We start from the raw sequence: 25,647 nt of genomic DNA, 5'->3' as shown, positions 1-25,647 counted from the left end.
GGGAACAGATGCTGGCTGGAGGGACCTGTGTGGATGCCTGTCAGTCCTTCACTCTGTGGGATCCTTGCAGGAAAGCAGACTGAGGGTGCTAGGGAAGGGGCAGAACAACACCTAGCCTCAGGGCCAATAAGCTGGCGTGTACCTTCTTTTCTTTCCTTTTCTGCCTGGCTCAAACATCACGCCCCTTCTTTCTTCCCTCCCCTTTTGTTCCCTTCAGCATCTCTTCTAATTGCTTCTATTTTTCTTAGTAGCATCCTAGTTGATGGACTGGGCTATAGGTGGGGGAAAAACATCTCAGTGTCAAATAATACTCAATGTCTCCCCAGAATTTCTAAATAAAACAAATGAAGGATGAGGCAGGAAAGAGCTTCACAGGGTGCCACCTCTATATCACTTGCAGCTGCATGACCACCCTTTGTCCCCGTCTCTGGTAGTAGAAGGCAGGAGGCAGGTTATTGGAGAACAGCTGCAGTGCTTGGGTAGCAGAAGCAGCAGCCACCATATGGAACCCTCTTGATAGGTGTACAGGATGGCAATTATGCCTCTGGCAGATCAAGTCCCCAGAGTGGAAGGTACAGGCCTCTTCCCGAGGGAGGTTGGGGTTAAGCCCTTGAGTTGCTTTTCTTTCTTTTTCTCAAAACATTTTAATTTGGCTAAAGTCAGATCAAGGAGAGACCTGAATGGGAAAATAAGTCAGGAAAGGTAATTTGTCGTGTGGAGGATTTGGGGACTAATGTCATCATCTACGCCTTGATAAGACAGGCATCTGGGAATAAATCTACATTAAAGTGTATAATCCTCAGAGTCTTCTTTTTGTTAAAGTGCCACTGAACCAATTCTTTCTCTCTTAAAACTGACCTCCCTTTAATCACCTTTAGGGAGTAGGGGGAACAGGGAGAAGCAGTTTGGAAAAATGCTCAGTATTTGACATAACACCCTCCCAGGCAGGTAGATAGATGCTTTTACCCTCTTAGTTCTTTTAAATATCTTTCCACTGGTCTTGGACCCAATCACCTATTTGAGTTCCACACATGTAAAGATGCTCCTGATTCTCATCCTGATCTGAGTTAACAGCCAGTGGTCTGTACAATAATCTTTCCTGTTAACACGTTCCACAAGGCTAAGGTGGAACACACACAGCAAGCCCATGTCAGTGGTCTAGGCAACCTACCAGCAGGACAAAGACTTTAGTTTTACAACTAAAGTTAGGTTTAGAATACAAATAACCCACAAGAGAGACAATATAAACAGATATTCAAAGGCAGCACTGTACAAGAGAACAGTGATGATAGAAATGTTCTGCACCTACACTGTCCAAAATGGTAGCCACTAGCCACATTTGGCTATTTGAATTTAGACCTAAATTAATTAAAATTAAATGTTAAGTTTAGTCTCACAAAACATATTTCAAGTACTCAATAGCAGGCAGTTGAATTTAGATCTAAATTAATTAAAATTTAATAAAATTGAAAAGGAAATTAAGAAAACAATCCCATTTACAACAGCATCAAAAAAAGAATAAAATACTTAGGAATAAACTTAACCAAGGAGGTGGGAGACTTCTACAGAGAAAACTAGAAGGCATTGCTGAAAGAGATTAAAGAAGACACCAATAAATGGGAAGACATCTAAAGTTCACAGAATGGAAGACTTGTTATTGCTAAGATGTCAATACTATCCCAAACAATCTACAGAATCAATGCAATCCCTATCAAAAGCCAACATCATTTTTTGCAGAAATAGAAAACTCCATCCTAAACTCATATGGAACCTCAAGGGACCCTGAATAAACAATCTTGAAAAAGAAGAACAAAGTTGGAGGTCTCACAATCCCTGATTTCAGAACATATTACAAATCTATGGTAATCAAAACAGTATGGTACTGGCATAAAGACAGACATATAGACCAATGAAACAGAGTACAGCATCCAGTAATAAACCCTTGTGTATATGGTCAAAGGATCCTTGACAAGAGTGCCAACACCATTCAATGGGGAAAAGATAGTCTTTTCAACAAATGGTGCTGGGAAACTGGATATCCACATGCAAAAGAATGTAGTTGGACCCTTACCTTACACCATATACAAAAATGAACTCAAAATGTTTGAAGACCTAAATGTAAGACTTCAAATTATAAAATTCCCAGAAGAAAATGGGAAGCATCATGATACTGGATTTGGTAATAATTTCTTGGATATGACACCAAAAGCACACGCAATGAAAGCAAAAATAAACAAATGGGACTTCAAACTTAAAAACTCCTATGCATCAAAGGATATAATCAACAGAGTAAGAAGGCGACCTACAGAATGAGAGAAAATATTTGCAAATCATATATCTGATAAGGGATTAATATCCATAATGTATAAATAACTCCAACAACAAAAATTAAAAATAAGATTAAAAAAATGGGCAAAGGACTTGATTAGATATTTCTCCAAAGATGATATACAAATGGCCAACAAACTTATAAGATGCTCAACATCATTGATGATTAGAGAAATGCAAATCAAAACCATAATGAGGTATTATCTCATGCCTATCAGGCTACTATTTAAAAAACAAACAAAAAAAAACAAAATGAAAAAACAAGTATTGGTGAGGATGTGAAAACACTGGAAGACCTTGTACCCTGTTGGTTGGAATGTAAGTAAAATGGTATTGTCACTTTGGAAAACAAAATAGCAGTTATTCAAAAAATTAAAAATAAAATTACCATAAGATCCAACAATTGGGTATATATCCAAAAGAACTGAAGGCAGGATCTTGAAGAGATATCTGCACACCCATGTTTGTAGCAGTGCTATTCACAATAGCCAAAAGGAAGAAGCAACTCAAATGTCCATCGACAGATGAACAGATTAACAAAATGTGGTGCATCTATACATGTATACATGTGTGTGTATATATACACATACAGAAATATATATGTATAGACACACACACACAACGGAGTGTTACTAGCCTTAAAAAGAACAGAAATCCTGTCACATGCTACAACGTGGAAGGACAGACCTTAAGGACATTATGCTAAGTGAAATAAGCCAGTCACAAAAAGACAAATACTGGGCTTCCCTGGTGGCGCAGTGGTTGAGAGTCCGCCTGCCGATGCAGGGGACATGGGTTCGTGCCCCGGTCCAGGAAGATCCCACATGCCGCGGAGCGGCTGGGCCTGTGAGCCATGGCCTCTGAGCCTGCGCGTCCGGAGCCTGTGCTCCGCAACGGGAGAGGCCACAACAGTGAGAGGCCTGCGTACTGCAAAAAAAAAAAAAAAAAAAAAAAAAGACAAATACTGTATGATTTCATTTGTATGAGGTATCTAATGTAGTCAAATTCATAGGAACAGAAAGTAAAATGGTGGTTGCCAGGAGCTGGGGGAGGAGGATGGAAGGTTGTTGTTTAGTGGGTATAGTTTCAGTTTTGCAAGATTTAAAAAGTTCTAGAGATTGGTTGCACGACAATGTGAATACACTTAATACTACTGAACTGCACATTTAAAAACAGTTAAGATGGTATATTTTGTTGTATGTTTCTTGTCACAATTAAAAATTGCTTAAAAGAAAATTAAATTTCAAATTTGATCCGTCAGTCTCATTTGCCACATTTTCAAGTGCTCAGCTGAATTCCACAGTGCAGCTCTGGAGTATAAATGATTTGTGAGTCGTTTTCTGGCAGTAGGTATTTGCCTAAATATTTAATTGCAAAGAAGTGAAAAGGCAGCCAATAGATCAAATACAGAAAGAAGGCACTAAAAAGACAAAAACAAAACCGGTGAGAAAATATAGGTTTTGGATCGTATGATGACAAATCCCTCTCATTTAATCTGTTGGCCAAGGATCAGCTCTCACCCTTCCCTCCTGGAGTGTTCATTTTTGTTTTTATCCGTAACAAGGTATCTTTTTCTTTGGTACACGCTTTTCTCTACCCAATAAGTATCCAACATTTGGGGCCAAAACTGTTCTGCTTAACTATTGCTACTTGTCCACAGTTAGGATCTCTGAGGCACCAAAGTGCTAATGATGGAAGACTTCCCAGACATCAAAGGTAGTTTCACTTCTGGCTTGAAGGGCTGGAGGTCTGATTCAATCATGAATTAAACCTTGACTCCTGAAAGCCTGAAGCGCTTGAAAGAAAACTGCCTGTAGGCAAAGCCACCAAGCTGTCACAACCCTTGAATTATCCTCAAAGGTCTAAGCAAAATCCTTTCAGGTGTTCATCAGCTTTATAAATCTGAATTGCTCCGAGAAGCTAGGATTGAAAAAAATTGTTCCAGCCTCTCATGGGTCATGCTATTGCCATGAGAGAGGGGCAATGAGATCTTCTGGTGGACTGGGAAGTCCTTTAAGACTAAAGTACAACGTCCGAAGACCACAGAACAATGTCTATACATTTCAGCGGCTACCAAATAACACACAGTTTAAATAAAACAAAGAAGAAGAAAGATTCTTGGAGACATACAAGTGACCTCATTGCAGTTATAGCATCGTGAAAATTAATGTTAGTTCAGCCACCTTGTCAGAAACAACAGGTACAAATTATATTCTTCACTTGCAAAACGTGAGTCTGTAACACAGCCCAACAGCCTTTCAAGAATTACTTAGTGAATAACTAGTGTTTTCTATTCTTTGTCACTATATTTTAAGACCTGGGCCTTGACACGGATTAGCTAAACAGACAAAAATTCCTTATCTTGCTTTTTAGTGAACCACATTTAGAGTTCAGCCAGCTTCTGGACAGGGTTGGAATAAAATGCAAAGGCAGCAGTCCAGGCCCACTTCCCCTTCAAAGGTTTTCTTACTTTCAAAAATAAAGTATGTTGGCATTGCACTTATTCGTGTGGAGGCACCCATATGGCAGTTCAGCCACTCAGACATGCTTGAACAAAGAACAATTTTCATCTTCAAATTCAGATTTTCAGGGGGGAGCAGAATCGCCAAGTGGGGAGGAAGTGTGGGGACAGCACCGCTCAGCCAGCCAGATTCAAGACTGGTGGGACGGATGGGAGGACGGATGTCACCATCGCCTGGCTTACATCCTCAGTGCACCTCGAGGCGGTGTCCACTACGCACAGAAACAGTGCAGACTCGCCAGGCTGCTCCCAACAGCTACTCACCGCTGCGCCGTGAACAGTCCTCCTTCGCGCGGAGCCCTCCGGTGGCGTTACAAAGAATTTTGGTCGCTCCATCGGATTTCTAGAGTGTGCGGCTTTGTAGGGCATGATGTTGATGGGGCTGCAAGATGCTGAACGAGGACACATGGGGGTAACTAGGGTGCAGGTGATTGTTTTACACGCAAGAGTGCCAGAGGAGCAGTTGAAGGAAAGCCAAAAGCAGGATCAGGAAAAGTAGCAAAGCGGAGATAGAGAGAAAAGTAGGGAGAAGATGTTATTACCTAAAGGTGTCCAGACCATCATACTCAACTCTCCTCAAGGTCCTATTAGTTTACAGTGTGTCCAAAAGGAGGGCATGTCCAAATGAAAAATCTGGAATATAGAAACTATTTGGCTATTTAAATACTTATTAAAGACACAGATGTAAGCCAATAATTACAGACAGCAATGGTCTTATAGTCCCATAAACAGATGGTTCTGGTAAAATGCGACATTAGCGACAGATAATTTTAAGATAAGGATTGTTTATAATTAGATTTTTCCTAATAGCTTTAAGATGGAACAAACGGTGGAAAGACAGCAAGTGAGCTAGCAGGCAAGCAAGACATACTGCAACTAATTTGGGAGTAAAATTCAACAACCACTGGGGAAAAAAAGCAACTGAAATTTTAAGATGTTAAATGACCAAGTCTTATCATAGGTATTAAGACTTGTTACAAGAATAACTAATAATTTCCAGAAAAAAAAATTCTGTAAGTGTTTTATCTACTTAAAGGCAAATCAAATGCACGCTTCTGGGTTTTCCCCAAAAGCCAAGGCATTTGATGGTTCATAACAAGCAGCAGAACGTATGGGGAAATGGGATGTCATCATTTAAAACGGTGAAGGGAACATAAATATGTTAGAATTGCCAAAAATAAAGTTGAATCACGAACAGCTGTTGCAGTTTTACTCAAGATAGAAATATTTTTTTGAAAACCACGTAGCTTCTGACCATTCACCTTCAAAGGAACATTATCATTAATCAAGTGATTCTGAGTAACAGTGGGTTTAAAGAAATTCACAGAACACTGCGTAGGTATCAAACATGTGGGTACCAATGTTCCAAGGTTCATTTTCAGATCTCATCCGGAAATCTTGTTTTCCAGCAAAAAATAAGACAATTAAACATGACTACTGAGGGGAATGCTATGTATTCGGACCATGTTATAAAATGACTTTACCCGACCCTAGCCATTGTAGTAGCAACCCTTTAAAGAGACTGTTAGGTCAACTGAATATAACAGTATTAATAAATTAAAAACTCAAAAGTTAACAGGACAAATTCAAGGTAATCTCAATTTCAGAATTATAGTTAAAAATATTTAAGTGCTTTTTTGGTTTAGTCTACAGACAGAAAGTCCATCAGATTGCATCTGTATTCCTGTGTTCTCTTTCATTAAATGCCTTGCAGTATCTTCTGGTTATCACTGCATGGTCAAGGTGGTGAATCGACTGGAAACTGCACTCTCTTCTCCCATCATCTGAAAACAGAACCCTTATTTCTTGGATAAGCTGAAACACTTTGCATTCCCTCAGTTCTCCTTAAAAGGTATGTCTTACTTCCAAACTGACATAAAGCTTTGCCTCAGACCTTAATCGTGAAGGAAGTTTCCTTTGTGTTGTGAAGAAGGAGACCCTCTCCTCATTTGGCTTATCGTGATCACAGGGAAAACTGTTGGAAAACAACCTTTTCTCAAGTGCCACAACAAAGCAGTTGCCCTTCCCAGACAAAGAAAGAGCTCATTAATGCAAACCTCTTCCAAGCCAATCAAATGCCTTTAAAGAAGAACATCCTGGCACAAGGCACTTCTGTGGGATTAATGACCAAGAGAGGCACACACAGCCCAGGGCACAGCCAGAGGCCATTAACTGCTCAAGGATCAAGAAACCCTAGATGACAGCCCTGCTCTGAGGCCATGGGTCTGACACTGAAAAAGGAAAGAAGCACAGAAATATGATTTCTTTTCCCTCTAGCGGAAAGTAATAATTTCAGGGGTATCTGTGGAGCACTTCCTTGGAGCATTTCCTGAGACCACCGTGGATGTAACCAAGCTCATCATGCCTCTGGTTCATTCTTTATTATAGTGCTGAGTCAATGTGAAGGAAAGGAAAAAAAATATCCTTAAACCTACCTAATGTAGTCCATACAAAAATCCTCAAATTTAATTCTTCAAGAAACATCGTCTGGCTAATTCTAAGGATACTACATTTCATGGAATTCATCGCTGTTCTTAACAGCAACTACTGAAAACCCTGAAACCTTTAAATCAATTATTCTAATAATCTTGCCCTTCTGAAGAAGTAGGAAGAGCAATATATGATGGTTGTTTTCTTTTCCCTCCTAGAGTGCCCTCCATAACCCAAAGTAGTTTTATTAAACATTTCTTTTATGGAAATGTCTTTGAGAAATCCTTCCACAATATCTGTATTTCTTTCTACTATTGGTAGCAAGCGTGCATTAATTTAACGTATTCAGGATTTTCTATGTGAAATAATGGCTGCAGAGAAAAGATAATGCAGTTCAAGTGGTTGGAGTGCAGCAGAAAGAATAATTACATAGTAGAATAATAACATTTATTGAGTGCCTACTATATGCAGGTACTATTCGAAACATTTTACATGTGTTAACTCATTTAATCCTGAGTTCTAATAATCACATGTATCATGAATGTATTTTTAAAAATGGGCAAGAAAAAAATCAACCCAAAGCAGTGGTCACAATGAAACATATGAGACTCTGATTTCCAATTTTCAACTGCTCTTATTACTTGTTCTGGGAATTTGCAATCACCAAACACCCTAGGAGTAAGGATGGCTGTTTTGATTTGCTACTGCAACCCTGGCTCTGGATGTAGGTCACCCTCTCGCCAATGGCAACTGGATATGAGGTGAACTCAAGGGACAACACTAAAATGGGAAGACAAGAAAAAATAATCAAGGAGACCAGATGGAAAAATAAAAGGGATGGGAAAAATGTTTTTGAGGAGATAAGTGTAAGAGACGTTTACATGAATAATTTCAAACGGAAATTTCTAAACACAACAGTTTTGGTTCATTAAATATAAGCTGTTATCAATGCAATAATAGGTAACAATGATCTAAGGAATGTATTAATAAAACAGGCAACTCAAGTAAAGGCTATGTATGCATTGCTTCACACTAAAATACATTACAAAAATGTATCAATTTGTGAAGAGGAGAATGGAAAAGTTGCAAAGTAAAGAAGAGCCAGTTAGCAGATTAAAAAGCACCTTGGTTGAGCGCCAAGGAAGGTGGGAAGCTGGGCAAGTCGAATGGGTGGAAAATGAGGAAACGGTGTTGGAAGAGACTAGAGGAAGAGTGAAAGAATTGACAAAAGTTAGTGATGACAGAAATAGCAAAGAAAGACAATTTTTTAGCTGTGAGGCAGTCCTTTAGTATGAAACAACATACAATGTGGAGGTTCAGAAGCATGAGAACCATAAACTATTTAGATCCTATGAATTAGGACTGAAAAGCAGTTTTAAAGGTTTTTCAATTAGCTGGACATAAAGAACAGCTTTCATGACTTATATGAAAGTATGACAAAATGGACATAAAAATAAAGTATCTTGAAATAAACTGTAGTTTTTTCCTTCAGAAAATTCTCAGATGCAATGTGACAGTTGACAGGAGAGTTACTTTATAGAAAACACAGATCACTGTGGTCCAGCTAGTTGAACGCACAATGGTACAGAGAGCATCACGAGGGTGCCGAGGATAGAAGCACGTTTAAGACCTAGTCCACCAATTTTCTAAGTGCCTCTGGTATAACTCACTTATTGTCAATCTCTTGTTTTCCACAGGCAGGTGGTGGGAATGCCTGCACTTGCTTTCTTGACTGCCTCCCAGGGGTACTATGAGAATAAGGGTTGATACTAGCTCATTGGACACCACAGATGAAAGATATCATAAAACAACCAAGAATTATTATTAAAAAAGAGGGCTAGTGAACATGAAGTGGCTTGCAGAGGCAAAGCCTTTTTAAAGGGAGCTTTATGAAGAGGCTATGCAATTTCTCACGTGCCAAACATGAGGGCTGGTTACATAGATACACCAATTGTGCCCAAAGATATTTGGGAAAGTCAAAATCAACTCACCATGAGAGAGACACTGCCAAAAGCCTAATAGGTATCTTTCTTTCCAGCCAGATATAGACTCTATACTAACTTCTCATTAAACTAATTGGCTCATTCAGGGGTGTTTTATATTTCAAAAAAGTAGGAGAGTTATAACTAATTATAATAACTAGTACTTGGCACATTTTACATATTTTCAAAGTACGTAACAAATAAGAACACTGTAATTAGCCTTCTCCACAACTCTTTATAGAGTTTTGAAAGGGTACTATTCCTCAATTACAGATAAAAGACTAGCCCAGGGAGGATAAGTGACTAGTCCACAGCTACATTATGAAATGCTACGCTTAAATCGGCTTGTGCTTTGAGTTTATCCCCAGGCCCACAAATTATCATTAGATATTAAATTATTTCTACCTTTGATCATCTGCTCAGATGCAGGGGCAGAAAGAAAGGTGGGTAAGGGATAGGATTTTCTGGTAACACTATGAACAGACAGAAGCCTCTGAAGCCATCTGATCACAGGGAGGGGCATCCTTTACCTGCCCGGCATCTGGTGTCCAGATAAGATGCTAAGACGGATGCTCAGAGGAAACGATACCAGGGGCATGAAACCAACACCAACAGACACATTTCCAACGCCATTCCACCAGGAGGAGGAGAAGCACGCGATGGGAAAAATTGAGATGGGATTAGATGAAAATGGGTGGCTTAGAGACGCTTCTAAAGGAGGACTTTACCTCACGGAGAAAGTTGCACCTTGACAGTTTTACCTGTATCTCCAGACAAGGCAGCTGTGCTTTTACTTCTGGCCAGGAACGAATGTGTGGGCGTCAGCAATCTGTTAACCACGCTGCTCTCCCATGGGCTGAGCTGCAGGCGGCGAGCTAAACGTCACCACATAAGTGAGATGTTAGAAGCATTCTTTCCAGGGGCGAGAGGGTGCAAGGCATCACCCGTATTGCTCCCACACGCCGGGCCTTCGCGAGAGACCTCGACAGAGACCAGGCTGTCCGGGGAGGAAGCTGGTGGAGAGTCAGGGCAGGAGGGACTCTGCTCAAAGGAGCAGCTATTCCATAAGGTGCCTCTCTTCAAGAGGTTAAGTTTGTGGCAGGTTCTGTATTAGTTTTATGGACACAGATTTTGCTAACCACCCTCCTATGGATCCAACAGGTAACAAAACAGAAGAACCATTTCCAGCAGGTTTGGCATGTATCTCTGAGTCTGTTGAACCCATCTGCCTCATCAGGATGGGCGGTGAGCAGACAGCACACACCTCAGCCAAAAGGCGTCCTAAGTACCCTGAATGTCAACTTCAACAAAGTCGAAGCTTCATGCAAGACTGGAAATATGTGGATAGAGAAAAGGTCTCCATTACATTTTGCTACATCTCCATGAATTGCTACTTGGGCAACTGGAGGAAATTAGATATAATAAAGTGAAAGAGGACTCATGCAACGTTCTATGTAAGTTTTTCTTTTGACTTTCCCATTTAGCAAGCAAGTTCTTTCAGGTCCCTGGTTTGGCAAAAGCATAAAAATTCTGATGGAGGATAAGGGTAAAGCTGAAGATAAAATTACGATAGAAAAGCCAAAATTCAATATAATCATAATGTCAGAAATTACTAGTGGGTGTGTGAAGAGTCAAGAAAATAAATTAAAAATGATGCAATGAAGTGGAGTCCCAAATTGTACTGGGGCTTCGCAAGACCACCGTTAGGAAATGCATGCTAATTATAAATTAATTACTTTGCTTATACTGTTAGCTTCCAGCGATGGTCCATGAAAATATAGAAGCTACTTTCCAAAGATATCAGGAAAGAAGCTTGCAAAATCCTACAAATATCACTAAAATAAAGTGATCATATACACTTGACCCTTGAACAATACAGGTTTGAACTGCGCACGTCCACTTATACGTGGATTTTTCCACATTTTATATTTCCCAGTAAATATACAGTTGGCCCTCGGTGTCCATGGATGCAGAACCAGCAGATGCGGAGGGCTCACTATGGAACTTCAGCATCTGAGGACTTGGGTATCTGCGGCGGCTCCTGGAACCAACCCTCTGCCGATACTGAGGGAGGACTGTATCTCTGTTTTAGAATACACTTCCAAGTCGCTTATAAAAGTCTTTCAAACTGTCTAAACCTGACAAGGCCACTTCTGTTCTGCACCATAAACAGCAGGTGCAAGTCCTCTGGTCTCTGGAGCAACTGTCCTTATAATAAATTTTTATATATGTTATATTTTAAAGAAATGACTTCTGAATTCTAGGAAATTAGTTTTAGTTAATAGAAGCCATCCGATGTTAAAGGCTCTTGTAGAAAATATCCGCTCCTATTTGAAAGGAAGTACCAACCTCCAATAAGTACGTTAATTATCGGACTTTATTTCAAAAGAGTAGCTATTTTGATCAAGGTGCTGGTGAATTTAAGAACTAGTGAATTCTTTATTAGAATTTCTGTTTATTGGGAGTCTTCATGGTTAAAATCAATCTGCTGACAAATAAAAAGATCTGTTATAAAAACTATTGTAATAGTTACACAGTTAGTAGAATGCACAGTAGGATAAGTGCTATCATAAACTGTAGTATGGCAGTGTGTGTGTGTATGTGTAACAACAGCAGAATATAGTCTAACCTAAAATTAGAATACATTCAGAGAATTAAATCAGTGGGAAAAGTGATTAGGATTAAATTAAAATCTTCACTAGAATTGTATTTTCAGTAGATGATGAAGGGAAGAAGAGGTGAATGTTTCCTTTTCTTAGATAAACTCTGGAGGATAACTGGCTTAGAACTGTAGAGATGGTTTATCAATGAAAAGCCGTGTCTTTTTTTCCCCTTGATTGAGAAGCTCAATTACTTTATTTCTGTTGGTCTTTAAGGCATCAACCAAAGAATCTGCCTCAAATGAAGATCATTAAACACTCTCTTTGACTGGTGTTTAAAGCAAATCCAAAGGGATTTGTTTTATAGCTTCGAAACTGTGAATGAAAGATTTTGCGAGGAGAAACGTTTGCACTTCTATCACATTATAATTATGCTCTGAACAAGAGAGAAACAGATCTCTTCCATAACTTTTTAGTAAAGGTTAGTACAGGAGAGTTACTTTATTGTTTTTTTTTTTAACCTAGAGAGGCCTAATCGTGAGATGATAAGCTCCCGAAGGAAAGGTATTAATTCTCATGAAACAACTATAGTATTGATCCTAGTTAAGCACTTAAAATGAGATATTGACAATTCCCATAAAAGACCATCTGGTCCAAGGACACAATCAAACATTAGAGATATCTGTGCTGCCCTGTTCTTCACAAGCAGGAAGTCACTATTCAGTCCCGGATGACGGGTGCCATGCAGAAATCAGGCAAGTGTTGCCACATCCTGACCTAAATGTCATATGAAATCTTACATTTTTAAATATGATGGCAATTAATTAGACCTAAAACAGGAACCAAAAACCCCTGCTCCGGTCAAACAGAACACGCGGGCAGGATTCAGCTTTAGGTCCTCCACCATGTCCTCTAATCTAGATTCTGGGGAAAAAAATGTATGAACTAATTTTCAGCAAAGAGTAGCCAATTTCCTTCTTACTTTTTTCAAACGCCCTATTCTTCTTCCTTGAGAAAAAAGCTGGTTAAGCAGGAAGCTTAAGATAATATGCAATACACATTTTTAATGCAAAAATTTCCAGGGGCGATATTCTCTCTGTTGCAGCGATTACAGAAATCTTTGGTAATCAGGGGTTTCCTTTAACTTGGGCATTTTATCAGTTTATGTGACACTATATTCAGGTGTGATGATCAAAATATTTAAAACCTGGTGGGGCAAGGCACCAGTAGAGCTCTCCTAGTAGAGCTAGTAGATAACACTCTGTAGGGCCTGGGGAAGCACAGCTCGGGGAAGTGGATATTTACCAACTGGTATGGAAATATTCCAGCATTTTGAATAACCAGCAGAGCGTTCCAGCTGAATGTCAACTTTAATAGTATCAGAGCTTCGGTTTAACATCAGCTTTAAGGCCTGTGCTGTAGGGCTGAGAAAGCTCAGACAATCTAGTAATGGTGTACACTCTCTATGATCAGGCTGTAAAAGCCTCTAATCATTTGATAAGAATGCTCTCTACTTTGATAATAAAGCATAATCGAATTTAAAAAATAGATAGCAGAAATTATACTAACTAAATTACTTAAATCTCTAAATTAGAGAAGTTCAAATGCAGAAGATTTCTATTCTCATTAAAAGACACAGCCCTCACTGTGCTAGGGTTCTGCCTAACTTAAAAAAAAAAAATCGCTTCCTGGACCACACGGGAGCCCCTGGATGAAGCGGATCTTTCTTCCAGGCTGACCTCGTCAGTTAGACCAGAACTGGTTCACAGTTCTTTTGATAAGGGGGGAGGAGACATGGAACCCGTAAATTCAGTGCTCTCCCCCTTATCCTTTTGGTCCAGCTTAGCACTGGGTTTTATAGGCCTGCACCATGATTCAAGGGGCAATTTCCTGGCCCCAGCTATGAACCGCTTATTGAACTGCCCCTGGCCCTTAACCTCACCCAAAGGAAGAGTGCATGGAGTCAGGATTGATGTAAGGAAGGACATCCATGAAGGAGAGAACTACAAATGCAGCACAGCAGCAACACGGGTTGGGAGATGGTGATCTCTGTTCTAGTCCCTCTTCTCCAGCGATTAACTTGTAGGATTTGAAGTCAGGCCCTTCACCTCTTAGGGACTCTATTATCCCAACTGAAGTAGATGAGCCAACCAACAAATTTTTCCCAGTTCTAAGATCCAATTACTTAAGGATATTCAATCAGATATTGTCATGCAGAGTCTACAAAACATCTTATTTCTAGTTGACACAGCACTGTCAATCCACAGAAGTGTGGACAGTACTCTGTTCGGTTTATTGCCCATCTGCCTACCCCCAACCTTGCCCCAGTTTCGGCTATGGGATTGTAGGAGGCAATAAGCCAAGGTTTAACTGAAAACTGCCGTGAGTCCCAGTTATAGTTTGTCTTAGACCCACGTTCACAAAAATATAAAATTCAAGTGCTAAGTGACCAATCCCAAAGAAAAGATGAATACACAACTGTTAAGAACAGCATGCTATATTTTACGTTATTTTAAGGGAATTGGTTTGAAAATAAAGGCTACTTATGAAAGGAACTTCAATTCATAATACTTTTCTCTAACATATAAAAGGCCATTAATTTGACTACATGTCTAATATCAACGATTTAGGCAAACTAGGTTAAAAAAATGATTTAGGTTAAAAGGCAAGAATAGGCAGTTGATTCATTTACTGCTTTAAGAGATTAATTATAACATCAACACATTATATTGTACATAACAATGACACCATAACTTTTATACAATACAAAATATACAAATACACATACACACATATAGAACATGCACACATTACATTCTTTTTAAAGACTATAAACACTTCAAAACCAATCAGTTTCTTAATAAAGCACTCAAAGTCACCACAGTTTGTTACTTTCAAAGAGTATGTGTTTTTATATTGCACAATAATTCTTTGGTTTTTTTAATTTAAAATCATTTTAGTTATGTAAAACAAGTAGCTTATCTTAAAAGCTCGATTTTTTCATTCTATGATACGTAAATATGTAAAATAAAACTTTCATTTCATAAGTAACTCAACATTCATGTACTGTAAATCCATGGGATGAACAAAACTCAAAATTCAAATAAAATGTTAATTGGAGGACTATGAATATTGAAATTTTTAGGAGGCTTAAATAATGATGTTCTTGAAGTTAGGCCAAATCCCTTTAAATGAATGGACACCAGAAAACCAGTCACGCACACACAAGAAATGCAGTAAGAAAGGTTTGGTTAAAGGAGAAATAAATTAGCAAAATGAAATCTATCAACATGAATCATTTAAAAAGGTCTTTTAGAAAGTTAAAGCCTGGAATTCCCCAAGTACAGATGAAAAGTCAAAGACAATCTGATTGAAGTGAAATAAATGTTCATAACAAAGATTATTTGCATGTTGGTGGATAAGTGGGTGATTTCTGGAGCTGTAAACGCATGTACTAAAAACTTGAGAGAAGCACCGCTTTCATCACTGCTAAATGCAATCATTCAGCCAAGTTCTAAAATGAGAACCGTTCTTGTCGCAAGGAAAACGCTGCTCAGACGTTTATTGCTTTTTTACTCTGAAGTTTTTTTCTTCCTATTTAAGAAACGTAGGGAAAGCAACTTCAGATGCTTACTTTTATCTGTAAACATCCAGAAAAAAAAAAGCATTAAGGAAATAACAGAACACTTTTTTTGTTTTCCTTTTGACTGTACCTCTATCTGGAGAATTTAGTAAAGTTGCAGATGAAGAGGAGAGCCGCTTGCTAATGACGGGATCAACATGTTTCGAAAGATTCATGGTGGAAACTGACCTCCTGTCTGGATCTAAAACAAATGGAGATAATGCTAATTGACAGCCAGCATGCAGGATTGCAATTTCCTAGTTCACTGATGGAAGGAAAAACTAGGATTGGATGCTTTCAGCTCTATGACTAGATCTTTACTATAGCACAGTTTTCTAAGTGGACATTTTAAAGGTAACTTAAAGGCTAGAAATAATACTCATTTTTCTTATAGGAAAATAAAAATATAAAATAACTATTCAGCTCACCAGTTAGTCAGCTAGGGAAATTCAAGCATATTGTTATAGTACAACAAATGTAGGAAGACCAAAGGAAAGCCAGCGGAGGACAACGAAAATAATGGAAGGGGACTGTGAAGCACAAAGGGGCCCATAAAAGTGAACACCTTGGGCTTCCCTGGTGGCGCAGTGGTTGAGAGTCCGCCTGCCGATGCAGGGGACACGGGTTCGTGCCCCGGTCCGGGAAGATCCCACATGCCGCAGAGCGGCTGGGCCCGTGAGCCATGGCCGCTGAGCCTGCACGTCCGGAGCCTGTGCTCCACAACGGGAGAGGCCACAACAGTGAGAGGCCCGCATACCGCAAAAAAAAAAAAAAAAAAAAAAAAAAGTGAACGCCTTCATGATTTCCCAAAGTGTGAACAATGGGGTAGTAATAGTGCTGGTAGGCTAGAATGCAAACACTAGAATAAAAAGAACACCAGGTTCTGTGCGTCTGCTGATACCTTTGCTTGTAGAGTCATTTTACCCAGGGCATTAAAGTTCATTATAGAAAAACAGATTAAAAAGGAAGAAAAAGAAACCCTTTAGGTGTGGAAAGAATGGCCCCCAGAGCAGTTCTTTTTTAAAGTACACTAATAACCACTCCTCTGTGCCTATAACACAGAGTTTAGTGTGGTTTACAGATGTAGAATCAGCCCACAAACCTGCCTAACAAAACTGGCAGCAATGCAAAGAAAATCAGAATTCTTTCTCTTTAAGTTTATTAATAATATTCTTATTGCTGTTGGATAATTTTAGGGTAATTCTTAAAGTTCAAGTCAGAAGAGAAATAGTAGCTGTATGAAAGGCAAAAATCAGCTCTGATAGTTTGCTCTCCTTACAGTGGACCTAAGCTATAACCACACTCACTAGCGTAAATCACGTTCCCTGAATAAAACTGTGTATAAGGAAAAGTCTAAACATTTCATCATTATATTTATGTAGGATGCAGGGAGTTTTTCTGGCCTATAATAGCCAAAGTTAAAGAGGCTTTGCCATATTTTATTTTATTTTCTATGGTTAGCTTCTGCTAAAACTGAAAACAAACCAAAATATTCCTCGTGAGAGAGGCCTTCAAACCCCGTTCCCACTGGTCTAACTAACCCTGGTGGTAAAAATGTTAAAATTTCCCCCACAGAATAACCATTTTGGGCCATTATTTATAGTGTGCAGGAGATAAGCAAGTCTTCCACCAACATCAGACATTCCTGTCTTCTACAGGGACTCATCTTTACGGTTGAAGCAATTTAATTAAAATTTTTTTTATTTATTGAAGTATCCTTGACTTACATGAAGCAATTTAATTATTAAAAGGAAAATAACCAAACATCATTTCTGTGACTCAAATTTACACTTAACTGATGGGCTCTTAGGGCAATCCTAACAAAGAAAAGATTTAGGGTAAAATGTCAAAAGGAACACCTTAATGATAAAATGTGAGGTTCAAGGGCACAAGGAAGGAAAATGAAAGTCATTTCTAGGAGATCTTACAGCAATATCTCTTCTGATATTGCTTTATATGTTAAGCTTCAGTTGGGGGGAGATTGTGTCTACATGCAGGCCTAACATGCATCATTAAAATTATGGAGATATAATATGTATTTATTATATTACTTAACATGTAAGAATTTTTAATCTTTTTCTTTTCCTCTCTGAACAAAACACAGATCCACAAAAGGATTCATGAAGAATCGGTTTAAAACGTATAAAGTTTTACAAAGCAGTGCGAGCTGATGTGGGAGCAGTGAGACAACACGCTGATTTAATCTGGATGAAATTCAACTTCTAGGATTTGTTTGTTGTACCTACCACAAGTTAGGCCTTGTGGTGAAGTAAGGGGTACTCAAAGTGATCAAGACCTGGTCACTGCTCTCAAGATCTCAGCACATCATTCTGACCTTTGAGAATTTTGGCAAATTCCCATTATTTTCAAACTACTCTGTTCCAGTATAAGAGCAATTTTCTCTAATTCACAAACCTTATAAAAAAGGATTTTATCCAACAGCTCACAAATACAACGCTGGTTTCTCTTGCTCTGAGTGGCAATGACAAAGGTTATATACTGAACTGAGTGTGGAAGCAAGAAGTAAAGCTAAGTAACTTGAGTTCCCCTCAAAAATGTTTGAAAATCTGTAATAGGTTTACATGTGTAACGTGCACATGTAAAACAGGAAGCCAGGTAAAAGAAAAATAAGCAAGGTTTTAAAGTACATACCATGACAGCTTTTTTGCATGGAACAAATATGCAAAATTATCCCTAGAATGAAATATCACATGTAAATGATCCTTATGACCACAGGTTTGATATGTGCCCCACAGCACATACCACTGGGTCATGAAGAGCCAAGGGAAAAAAACATGCTTTCAAAGTTGGTTCACTGCAAAGTTGTGGCAACATGCTTTTAGATCTTTTTAAATGAAGGGGTTATAGAAGACACACTGAATGTTAGGAATGAAAGAGAATAAAGCAAACGAAAATCCATAGTTATTCAGATTAAAACTGAAAGTGGCAACAGCTGTACTGATGGGGCGGTTGGGTGGATAAAGCCACACTGGATGTACTTGAGCCCTGGTGATGTATTAGTGAAAAAACGTTTTTTTAAGGTTTTATCCAAAAGGATCATTTAAAAAGAAAGTAAGCATAGCACATGTAATTACTTTATTTCAATACCTTTAAGTCACCTGAGTCATATTATCAACACTTGAGAAACACTGTGCCACATCCCAGATCTAGGTCTATGCAACAGGATATTAAGCATGCATTATGACTAAGGTGGTGATGGTTCAGCTATTGATGAACTGGCCCTAGGTCTGAGGTGCTAGCTACAGGTCAGGCAATCAGCAAATCACAAGGATGTCTGTACCAGGTTTTCTAGTACCACCAAAAGTTGTGAAGTGGTGGTCCAGTCCTGCTAAATCGAGAAAGGTGAATGATGACTCAACAAAACCACCTGGGGACAGAATGTAAGACAATGATTTTTCAAAGTAAATTAAAAAAAAAAAAAGCTTATTAGACTCACACAAATGAAAAAGAACTGACACACTATATAAAATTCAAGGTGTATTGAATTTACAGTACAAAAATAAAGCCTTTCACTAAATCCAAATTTCAGTATGATTTTATGTCAATTCAAGAACAAGGGAACATCCATTTGCTTGGACATCTACTATTTCTAGCTTCAGAAATCTGTATTTTCTCTTGAAGAGCCTTAGTGTTACATATACTTTAGGGTCAGAATACATAAGCTCATAGTATTGATTCTGATTGTCAATATTGCTATGGTTCTTCCAGAGAAAAAGACGAAACTGGTTAACCTGTTCCATAATCCTGAAACCACTATGCAAATGAATTACTTAAAATAATGTAGAGTTGAAAGTAGTTGTTTAGAAACATTGCATAGATTTCCAATTCTCTAAAGAATTTTGTAAAGGATGAGAAAATCAGCCTGTGTGGAGGGAGGGAACCTTACCTTCTTACCTCCATCACCCTCTTATCCTCAAACAGTAGAAGCATCGTTTAAGTGTAACTTAATTATTTCCGCAGGATTTTTGTTTTGCAAACACAGAATAAAAAAGCAACTGTGACTTGTACTGTCCAGAAAACAAGAGTGATTTTTGAAAGCGGTTACTGTCTGCTTACCTGCGCTGTGGGTACTGGGGCTCCCGTGGAGAGCACCTCCCCATGACCACCGGTTATGTTTCTGTTTTGGCTTCTGGCTCCTCTCCATCGTACGTCGTACAACGGCTTCATGGCGTTCCTTGAAGGGAAGAGAGGAGCTGATGATTAGATTCCACCTGGATGTCTGAGGAGTCTTCGACTTAAGGCAGAGTGGAGAGAGAGGTACTACTTAAACTTCCTAAGTCCTACACCTTAAGGTGAGAGTAATATCAACCTGGGTGAGGGGTTACTGAAATTATTAGGTTCCAGTTGCTAAAGCGCTTGGCATACAGCAGGTACTTAAATAAATGATGATTACTATTAGTACTGGGAGTGTGATGCTCCCATCAACTCACATGAGCCTGGTAGTGCAGGTCTTAGCTTAAACACATGTGGTACTGTATTTTAAAAACAGCATATGGAATCTACGGATGTGGGTAATCCTAACCCCACAACTTAATGGATTGTACGACTTTCTGTAACTTACCTATTCTGAGTCTAAATGTCCATTTTCACAAAAACTGACAACACTTACTCAAGGATTGAGTAAGAGTTAAATGAGACAATCTATGGGAAAACGTTTGTAAATGGTAAAGCCCTACAGAAATCCAATTACTGGGAGTAGTCTTAAGACTTCAGTATAGATGAAGTAAACATAAATAAGTTATAGGTCTAGACCAGAGAAATGAGCTTTTAAAGTTCCTGGGGCAACAGTGACAATCATACCATTCTCTACCTGATTTCCACACCACAACCCCCCTAGAAACTATGACTCTGTAAATCTGCTGCCTCTGAGACATTCTTGGTGTGCATGCCAGCACCTTAACGGGAAGCTTCACAGTAAACGTGCTGTGTTTCTGAAACAGACGAGCCTCCCACGTTTCCCCCAGAGCAGCATCTCACCTTGTCCTCCTCGAGCCTCTGCCTTCGCTTCTCCTCCACAGCAGCCCTCCTACGTTCCTCTTTCAGCCTCTGCTCTTCTAACTTCTTCTTCCGCTCCTCCAGGTGCTTTTCGTAGTGCTGCCTGGCTCGCTCTTCTCTCTCTAACCAGATTATTTCTCTTGCAGCTTCAGGAAGAAAAATGAGGGAAACCAAACACAGGCAGGTTTAAAAACTTAACAGTTAGGGCTGTAGAAACGGCCCACATATAACAAACATGGATGGGGTCTTTGCTTTTAATTAACCAACCATGGCCTTTGCTTTTCTCAAATTTTCAGGAAAAAAATATTACTGTTAAATTTTTAGCATAACGTAATATGCAAACAACGAGGCCAAAGAAGATGCACTGAATTCTACTCTTTGGGAACTGGAACAGCCCTCTAGTTTGGTATATTATAACTGCAGAAGAGTGCATGCATCACATCTCAATGCTGATAGCGATGTGATGCCCTCAAACCCACAGTACCATCTGTCTCTCTCTCATTAAAACATGTGATATCCTCCAGATCAGAAGTGTGCGCCTTGGGCTTCCCTGGTGGTGCAGTGGTTAAGAATCCGCCTGCCAATGCAGGGGACACGGGTTCGAACCCTGGCCTGGGAAGATCCCACATGCCACGGAGCAACTGAGCCCGTGGGCCACAACTACTGAGCCTGCACTCTAGAGCCCATGAGCCACGACTACTGAGCCCACGTGCCGCAACTACTGAAGCCTGTGTGCCTAGAGCCCGTGCTCCGCAACAAGAGAAGCCACTGCAATGAGAAGCACACGCACCGCAATGAAGAGTAGCCCCCGCTCACCGCAACGAGAGAAAGCCCGCACGCAGCAATGAAGACCCAATGCAGCCAAAAATAAATTAATTAAATAAATTAAAAAAAAATTTACGAAAAAAAAAGTGTGTGACTTCATTTGTTTCAACATAGCATTGGTTCTGTAAGTGTTCAAAGGATTTGGGAGAAAATCCCAAAGATTGATAGTTGATGAAAGATATGCCTCACAGGCATATCACACTGAATCAGTAAAAGGATGTCAGGGATCAAATAAGTAGCTGACCTTGTGTCTGAAGAGTTCATAATCTGTTTAGGTAAGACTTAACAAAAAAGCCGAATGAAAATACACAACTCAAAAAATATGGTTCAGTGATGGAATGCTTCCTTTCTTCTTTACATATATATGCTCCTTCCTCATTTCAGGGAAAAATAAATCCCACAAAACTTTAAAAAATATGATGCTTCCTTCAGCCGTGACAGCTAAACACATTTTTAATGTGAGCTATTAACATTGTTGGCAAAAGTGTCCAAACAAGATATCAAGCATAAACCTGGAGGACACTACGGTGGTATATCAATTAAAATGTTACTTTTTAAGGGAAAAACAATAAATTCAGAACATTTTGCTTCCTCTAAATATTTGATATTAGAGATTCTGTATTTCTGCTACCATTAAATCTTTCCAGAGCTATTCATTTCAGGAGACAAATCTACTGAAATGGATCTGAAGTGGCTTGACTTTCATGGAAGGAAAAGCATGAGGACAAACCCACAGTAAGTTTGTCCTCTGACATCACTCAGGGTGGTACACAGAGATCTGGGTTTTCCCAGCAGCTCTGCTGTTAACACATAGTGAGACCTGAACAATTTCATTTGGATTTCAGTTTACTCTTGCCTAAAACATGAAGAAATTGATCTTCAGGGTTCCTTCCTTCCAATGTTAAAAGCCCATGGTTTTAAAGAAATTCTCAGGCCCAAGTTAAAAGTTTACTCAGAGAAAAAGCACATAGTATGTGCTCAATAAATATTTACTGAATGATTGAATAAATTAAAAAAATACTCTGAGAACACATATTAAAAGTAACAGATAGACAGCATTATTCACAATAGCCAAGATATGGAAGCAACCTAAGTGTCCATATCAATAGATGAATGGACAAAGAAGATGTGGTATACATAGGCCATGAAATATTACTCAGCCATAAAAAATAATGAAATCTTGCCATTTGTGACAACATGGATGGACCTAGAGAATATTATGCTAAGTGAAATAAGTCCTACCTAAACTTGGCCTTAATATCTTTATTTGGTCTTGTTCTGCATTGCTCTCCAAAACATCCTCTTCAATCTCCCTAGAGACCTTTCTTCTTACTGTACCTCCTAAACAAACCGTACTTCCCCCATCTCTTTGCTCCTGTGGTTGCCTTGCTGGGAAAATTGCTATCCATTTTTTTTATCCAGACAGATCCATCCTTTAAGGCAGTAGCCTCATGAAAACACAGATTGCTGGGCTCCAACCCTCATTCATTTCCACTTTTTCTAGGATGGGGCCCAGTAATCTTCATTTTAAACAAACTTCCCAGGTGATTCTGGTCCCAAGTGATTCACTGATGGCATATGGAGGAACACTGCCCTTAAGGTCTTCTCCAGAAGCTTCATCTCTTCAGGGCTCATTGCTGCTCTTATGACATCTACCACAAACTTTAGCATTTCTTATACTCTGATTTCTATGTAGCAAAGGACTACCCCCCCCTTTTTTTCCACTCACTATAGTGTTTTTCACAACTTGCACATAACCAAGGGTCTTACTAATTAATTACTTCCTGATTCATTGAGAACTACTTCTTGACTCATTCACCCATAACTGTCTGGTCTTAGGCAAATTACTTAACTTCCTTACGCCTCACTTCTGTCAGGGTAAATTCTGGCTACATATAGGACCTTCTCATGGGTTTACTGTGAGGATTAAAAGAATCATTACATCTAACACAGTTAGAATAGTTCTCTGCACTTTGTAAGCATTCAGTAAATATTAGCCATTATTGCTAGATTTGTCATCATCATAATTCCAATTCAGAAAATTAAAGGTAGCTTGTAACATTGTGTTATCAGGGCTAGACATTATTACAACAATAATTAGTTTTATCCCAAATAATCTTTTAAAGGAAGAATATTTCTTTATCAAACTCTTGAGTTCCACTTCTAATTTTCTACCAGGACGTGGAGATCCTATTGCGGTGCCTTTTTAAACAACTGTCGTCTTTAAACAGCCATACAGAGAACAGGCAAACAATGGTGAAATAGCAAACAGCAGTTTCATATTATTGCAGAGTATGCTGGTGACTGCTAGGATTATTACCAAGTACAGATCATGCAATCTTTTAAACTGAAGGATAAGGTAAAATATTTCAATATTTTAATAAGAATTGAAAGTTAACTAATTCTAAGAGGTTTGGTTATTTAAAATATTCCCTGTGGATAATAGAAAATATCAAAGTTTTGTATTTTCTCATTAAGAAATGAGACTTTTGAATGCAAGAAAAAAAATCAACAATTGCTCTGGAGTGAATTGTGTCCCCTCCACTGCAATTCGTATGTTGAAGCCCTAATGCTCGATGTGACTGTATTTGGAGATAGGGCCTTCAGGAGGTAATCATGGTTAAATGAGGTCATAAGGGTAGGGACCTAATCCAATAGGATTCCTGTCCTTATAAAAAGAGACACCAGAGAGCTCACTCTCCCTCTCTCCACGCTCAGAGGAGAGACCACATGAGAACAGAGCGTGAGAACAGAGCGGCCACCTGAAAGCCAGGAAAGGAGCTCTCATCAGAAACTGAAGCCTACCATAGCCTTGATCTTGAACTTTCCAGCCTCCAGAACTGTAAGAAAATGAAGTTCTGTTGTTTAAGCCATGCAATCTATGGTCGTCTGTTATGGTGGTCTGAACAGACAAATAAAACTCATTCAGTATTTAAATCATTAACATTCACTAATTTCATAGCGGCAGCTCTATAAAAGAATAACATGTCCCAAAAAAGGACCTGTGATGAATATCATTAACCTTTACTTTTGTGAAGTTATCATTTTCTCCCGGACTCTGAGATCATAACATAAAAATGAAATGAAAACCCACTGTGGCCCCTGGACCTTAACAGCCCAGTCCCACCCCTGAGCTGCTGCCACCAGGATTATACCCCAGCGGCACTGTACCAGTAGGTCAGTGCCACACAAAGGGGAAATTCGCCATCAACCCGAACTGTTTAGAAACACACAGTGACTCGTGTACTAAAAGGAGTTTGAAATGAAAGGGTATAGGATAGAGTAGAAGCCCCGGCTTCACAGGAACCTGAGTCCACCCCCCACTCCTGCCACCCCCCAGTATGTGTCACTGAGCAAGCAGTGACTTCTGTGGTCTCGTTTCCTCGAACCGTCTTCCTGAAAGGGCTGCCAGTTGGGCTCGCGGTAACATATAAAGTGCTTAAGGCAGTGCCAGGTACATGGTAGGGACTCTGTACATGTAGATAATTATAATGAGTGAATCTTTATGATCGTTATACTAACTCCTGTCTTATCGCTACAGAAAAAAGGCAGCTAAACAGAAGAACACAGATAGGACAGAGAACCAGATGGTGCACTTGTGGGCTGGGTCAACTCCCGTCCCAGTCACGTTCGACCATCTAGTGCCCAGCCTGGTCCTTCTGAGCAGGCTTACAACAGTGTGGGTGAAGAACGTGTTCCACTACCGTCTGAGGGAAAGAAAATGATGACGCTCAGAGAACAGAGCAATGTTAACACTGAACCTCTGAAACACACACAGCTTAGGTTCATGCTAGGATATGGAAGGATATGAATAGGTTACTGGTAACACTGGCTACCAGAACAGCCAGTAATATCATGAAAAGTCAGAAAATGACAACTGATAATATCTGAGTTTGGATCTTGATTCTGCTGCTAATTCTGCGTGACCTTGGAAAAATTAGCTAACCCCTCTGACTTCTAAGTTAGAGTGTGTACAAAATGTTCTCCAAGGTCTTTTTCAATTCACTCCCATGACTCAGTTGTTTTTACCTTTGAGGACATATGAGGGATTACAATTAGGTTTCTTTCTGTTTTGATTTTGAGGGCTAAAAATTTAATTTTATGCTTTATCTCAATAATTATTGTGATTACTTACATTCAAATAAATTTCATTTTTATGTTGGTATGAAAACACTGATTGTTTTGTGTGTGCTAAATATTAATAAAAAAAACGGCTTAACTTGGTTAATCAACCCTGGGAAGGGGTGCTGTGGACTGAAAAATAAGAGCATCTGTGTAGGAAATACTAATTACTTTTATTTAATAATGAAGAAATGGGAATGA

The 25,647-nt window shown here is 39.2% G+C and overlaps 1 protein-coding gene across 4 annotated transcripts in view; it reads right to left on the bottom strand.

Moving 5' to 3' along the window:
• MAP7 (microtubule associated protein 7) overlaps nucleotides 1-25,647 on the bottom strand; it is a 164,008-nt gene that overhangs the window by 16,856 nt on the left and 121,505 nt on the right. Inside the window, exons 4-8 of one of the 4 annotated variants that reach the window (XM_060168010.1) lie at nucleotides 20,482-20,645; nucleotides 19,561-19,678; nucleotides 15,575-15,685; nucleotides 10,023-10,136; nucleotides 5,114-5,241 (exon numbers count right to left, since the gene is read on the bottom strand). In XM_060168010.1, the coding sequence (XP_060023993.1) occupies nucleotides 5,114-5,241; nucleotides 10,023-10,136; nucleotides 15,575-15,685; nucleotides 19,561-19,678; nucleotides 20,482-20,645 (635 nt within the window). The remainder of the gene's footprint in view (nucleotides 1-5,113; nucleotides 5,242-10,022; nucleotides 10,137-15,574; nucleotides 15,686-19,560; nucleotides 19,679-20,481; nucleotides 20,646-25,647) is intronic. The other 3 variants (XM_060168012.1, XM_060168011.1, XM_060168013.1) reach the window with 3 other exon arrangements.

The sequence above is a fragment of the Lagenorhynchus albirostris genome, chromosome 12 (assembly GCF_949774975.1).
Source record: "Lagenorhynchus albirostris chromosome 12, mLagAlb1.1, whole genome shotgun sequence".
Lineage (NCBI taxonomy): Eukaryota > Metazoa > Chordata > Mammalia > Artiodactyla > Delphinidae > Lagenorhynchus > Lagenorhynchus albirostris.
Note: the sequence above shows the minus strand (reverse complement) of the source record. Positions and strands in the feature narration are given on the sequence as shown.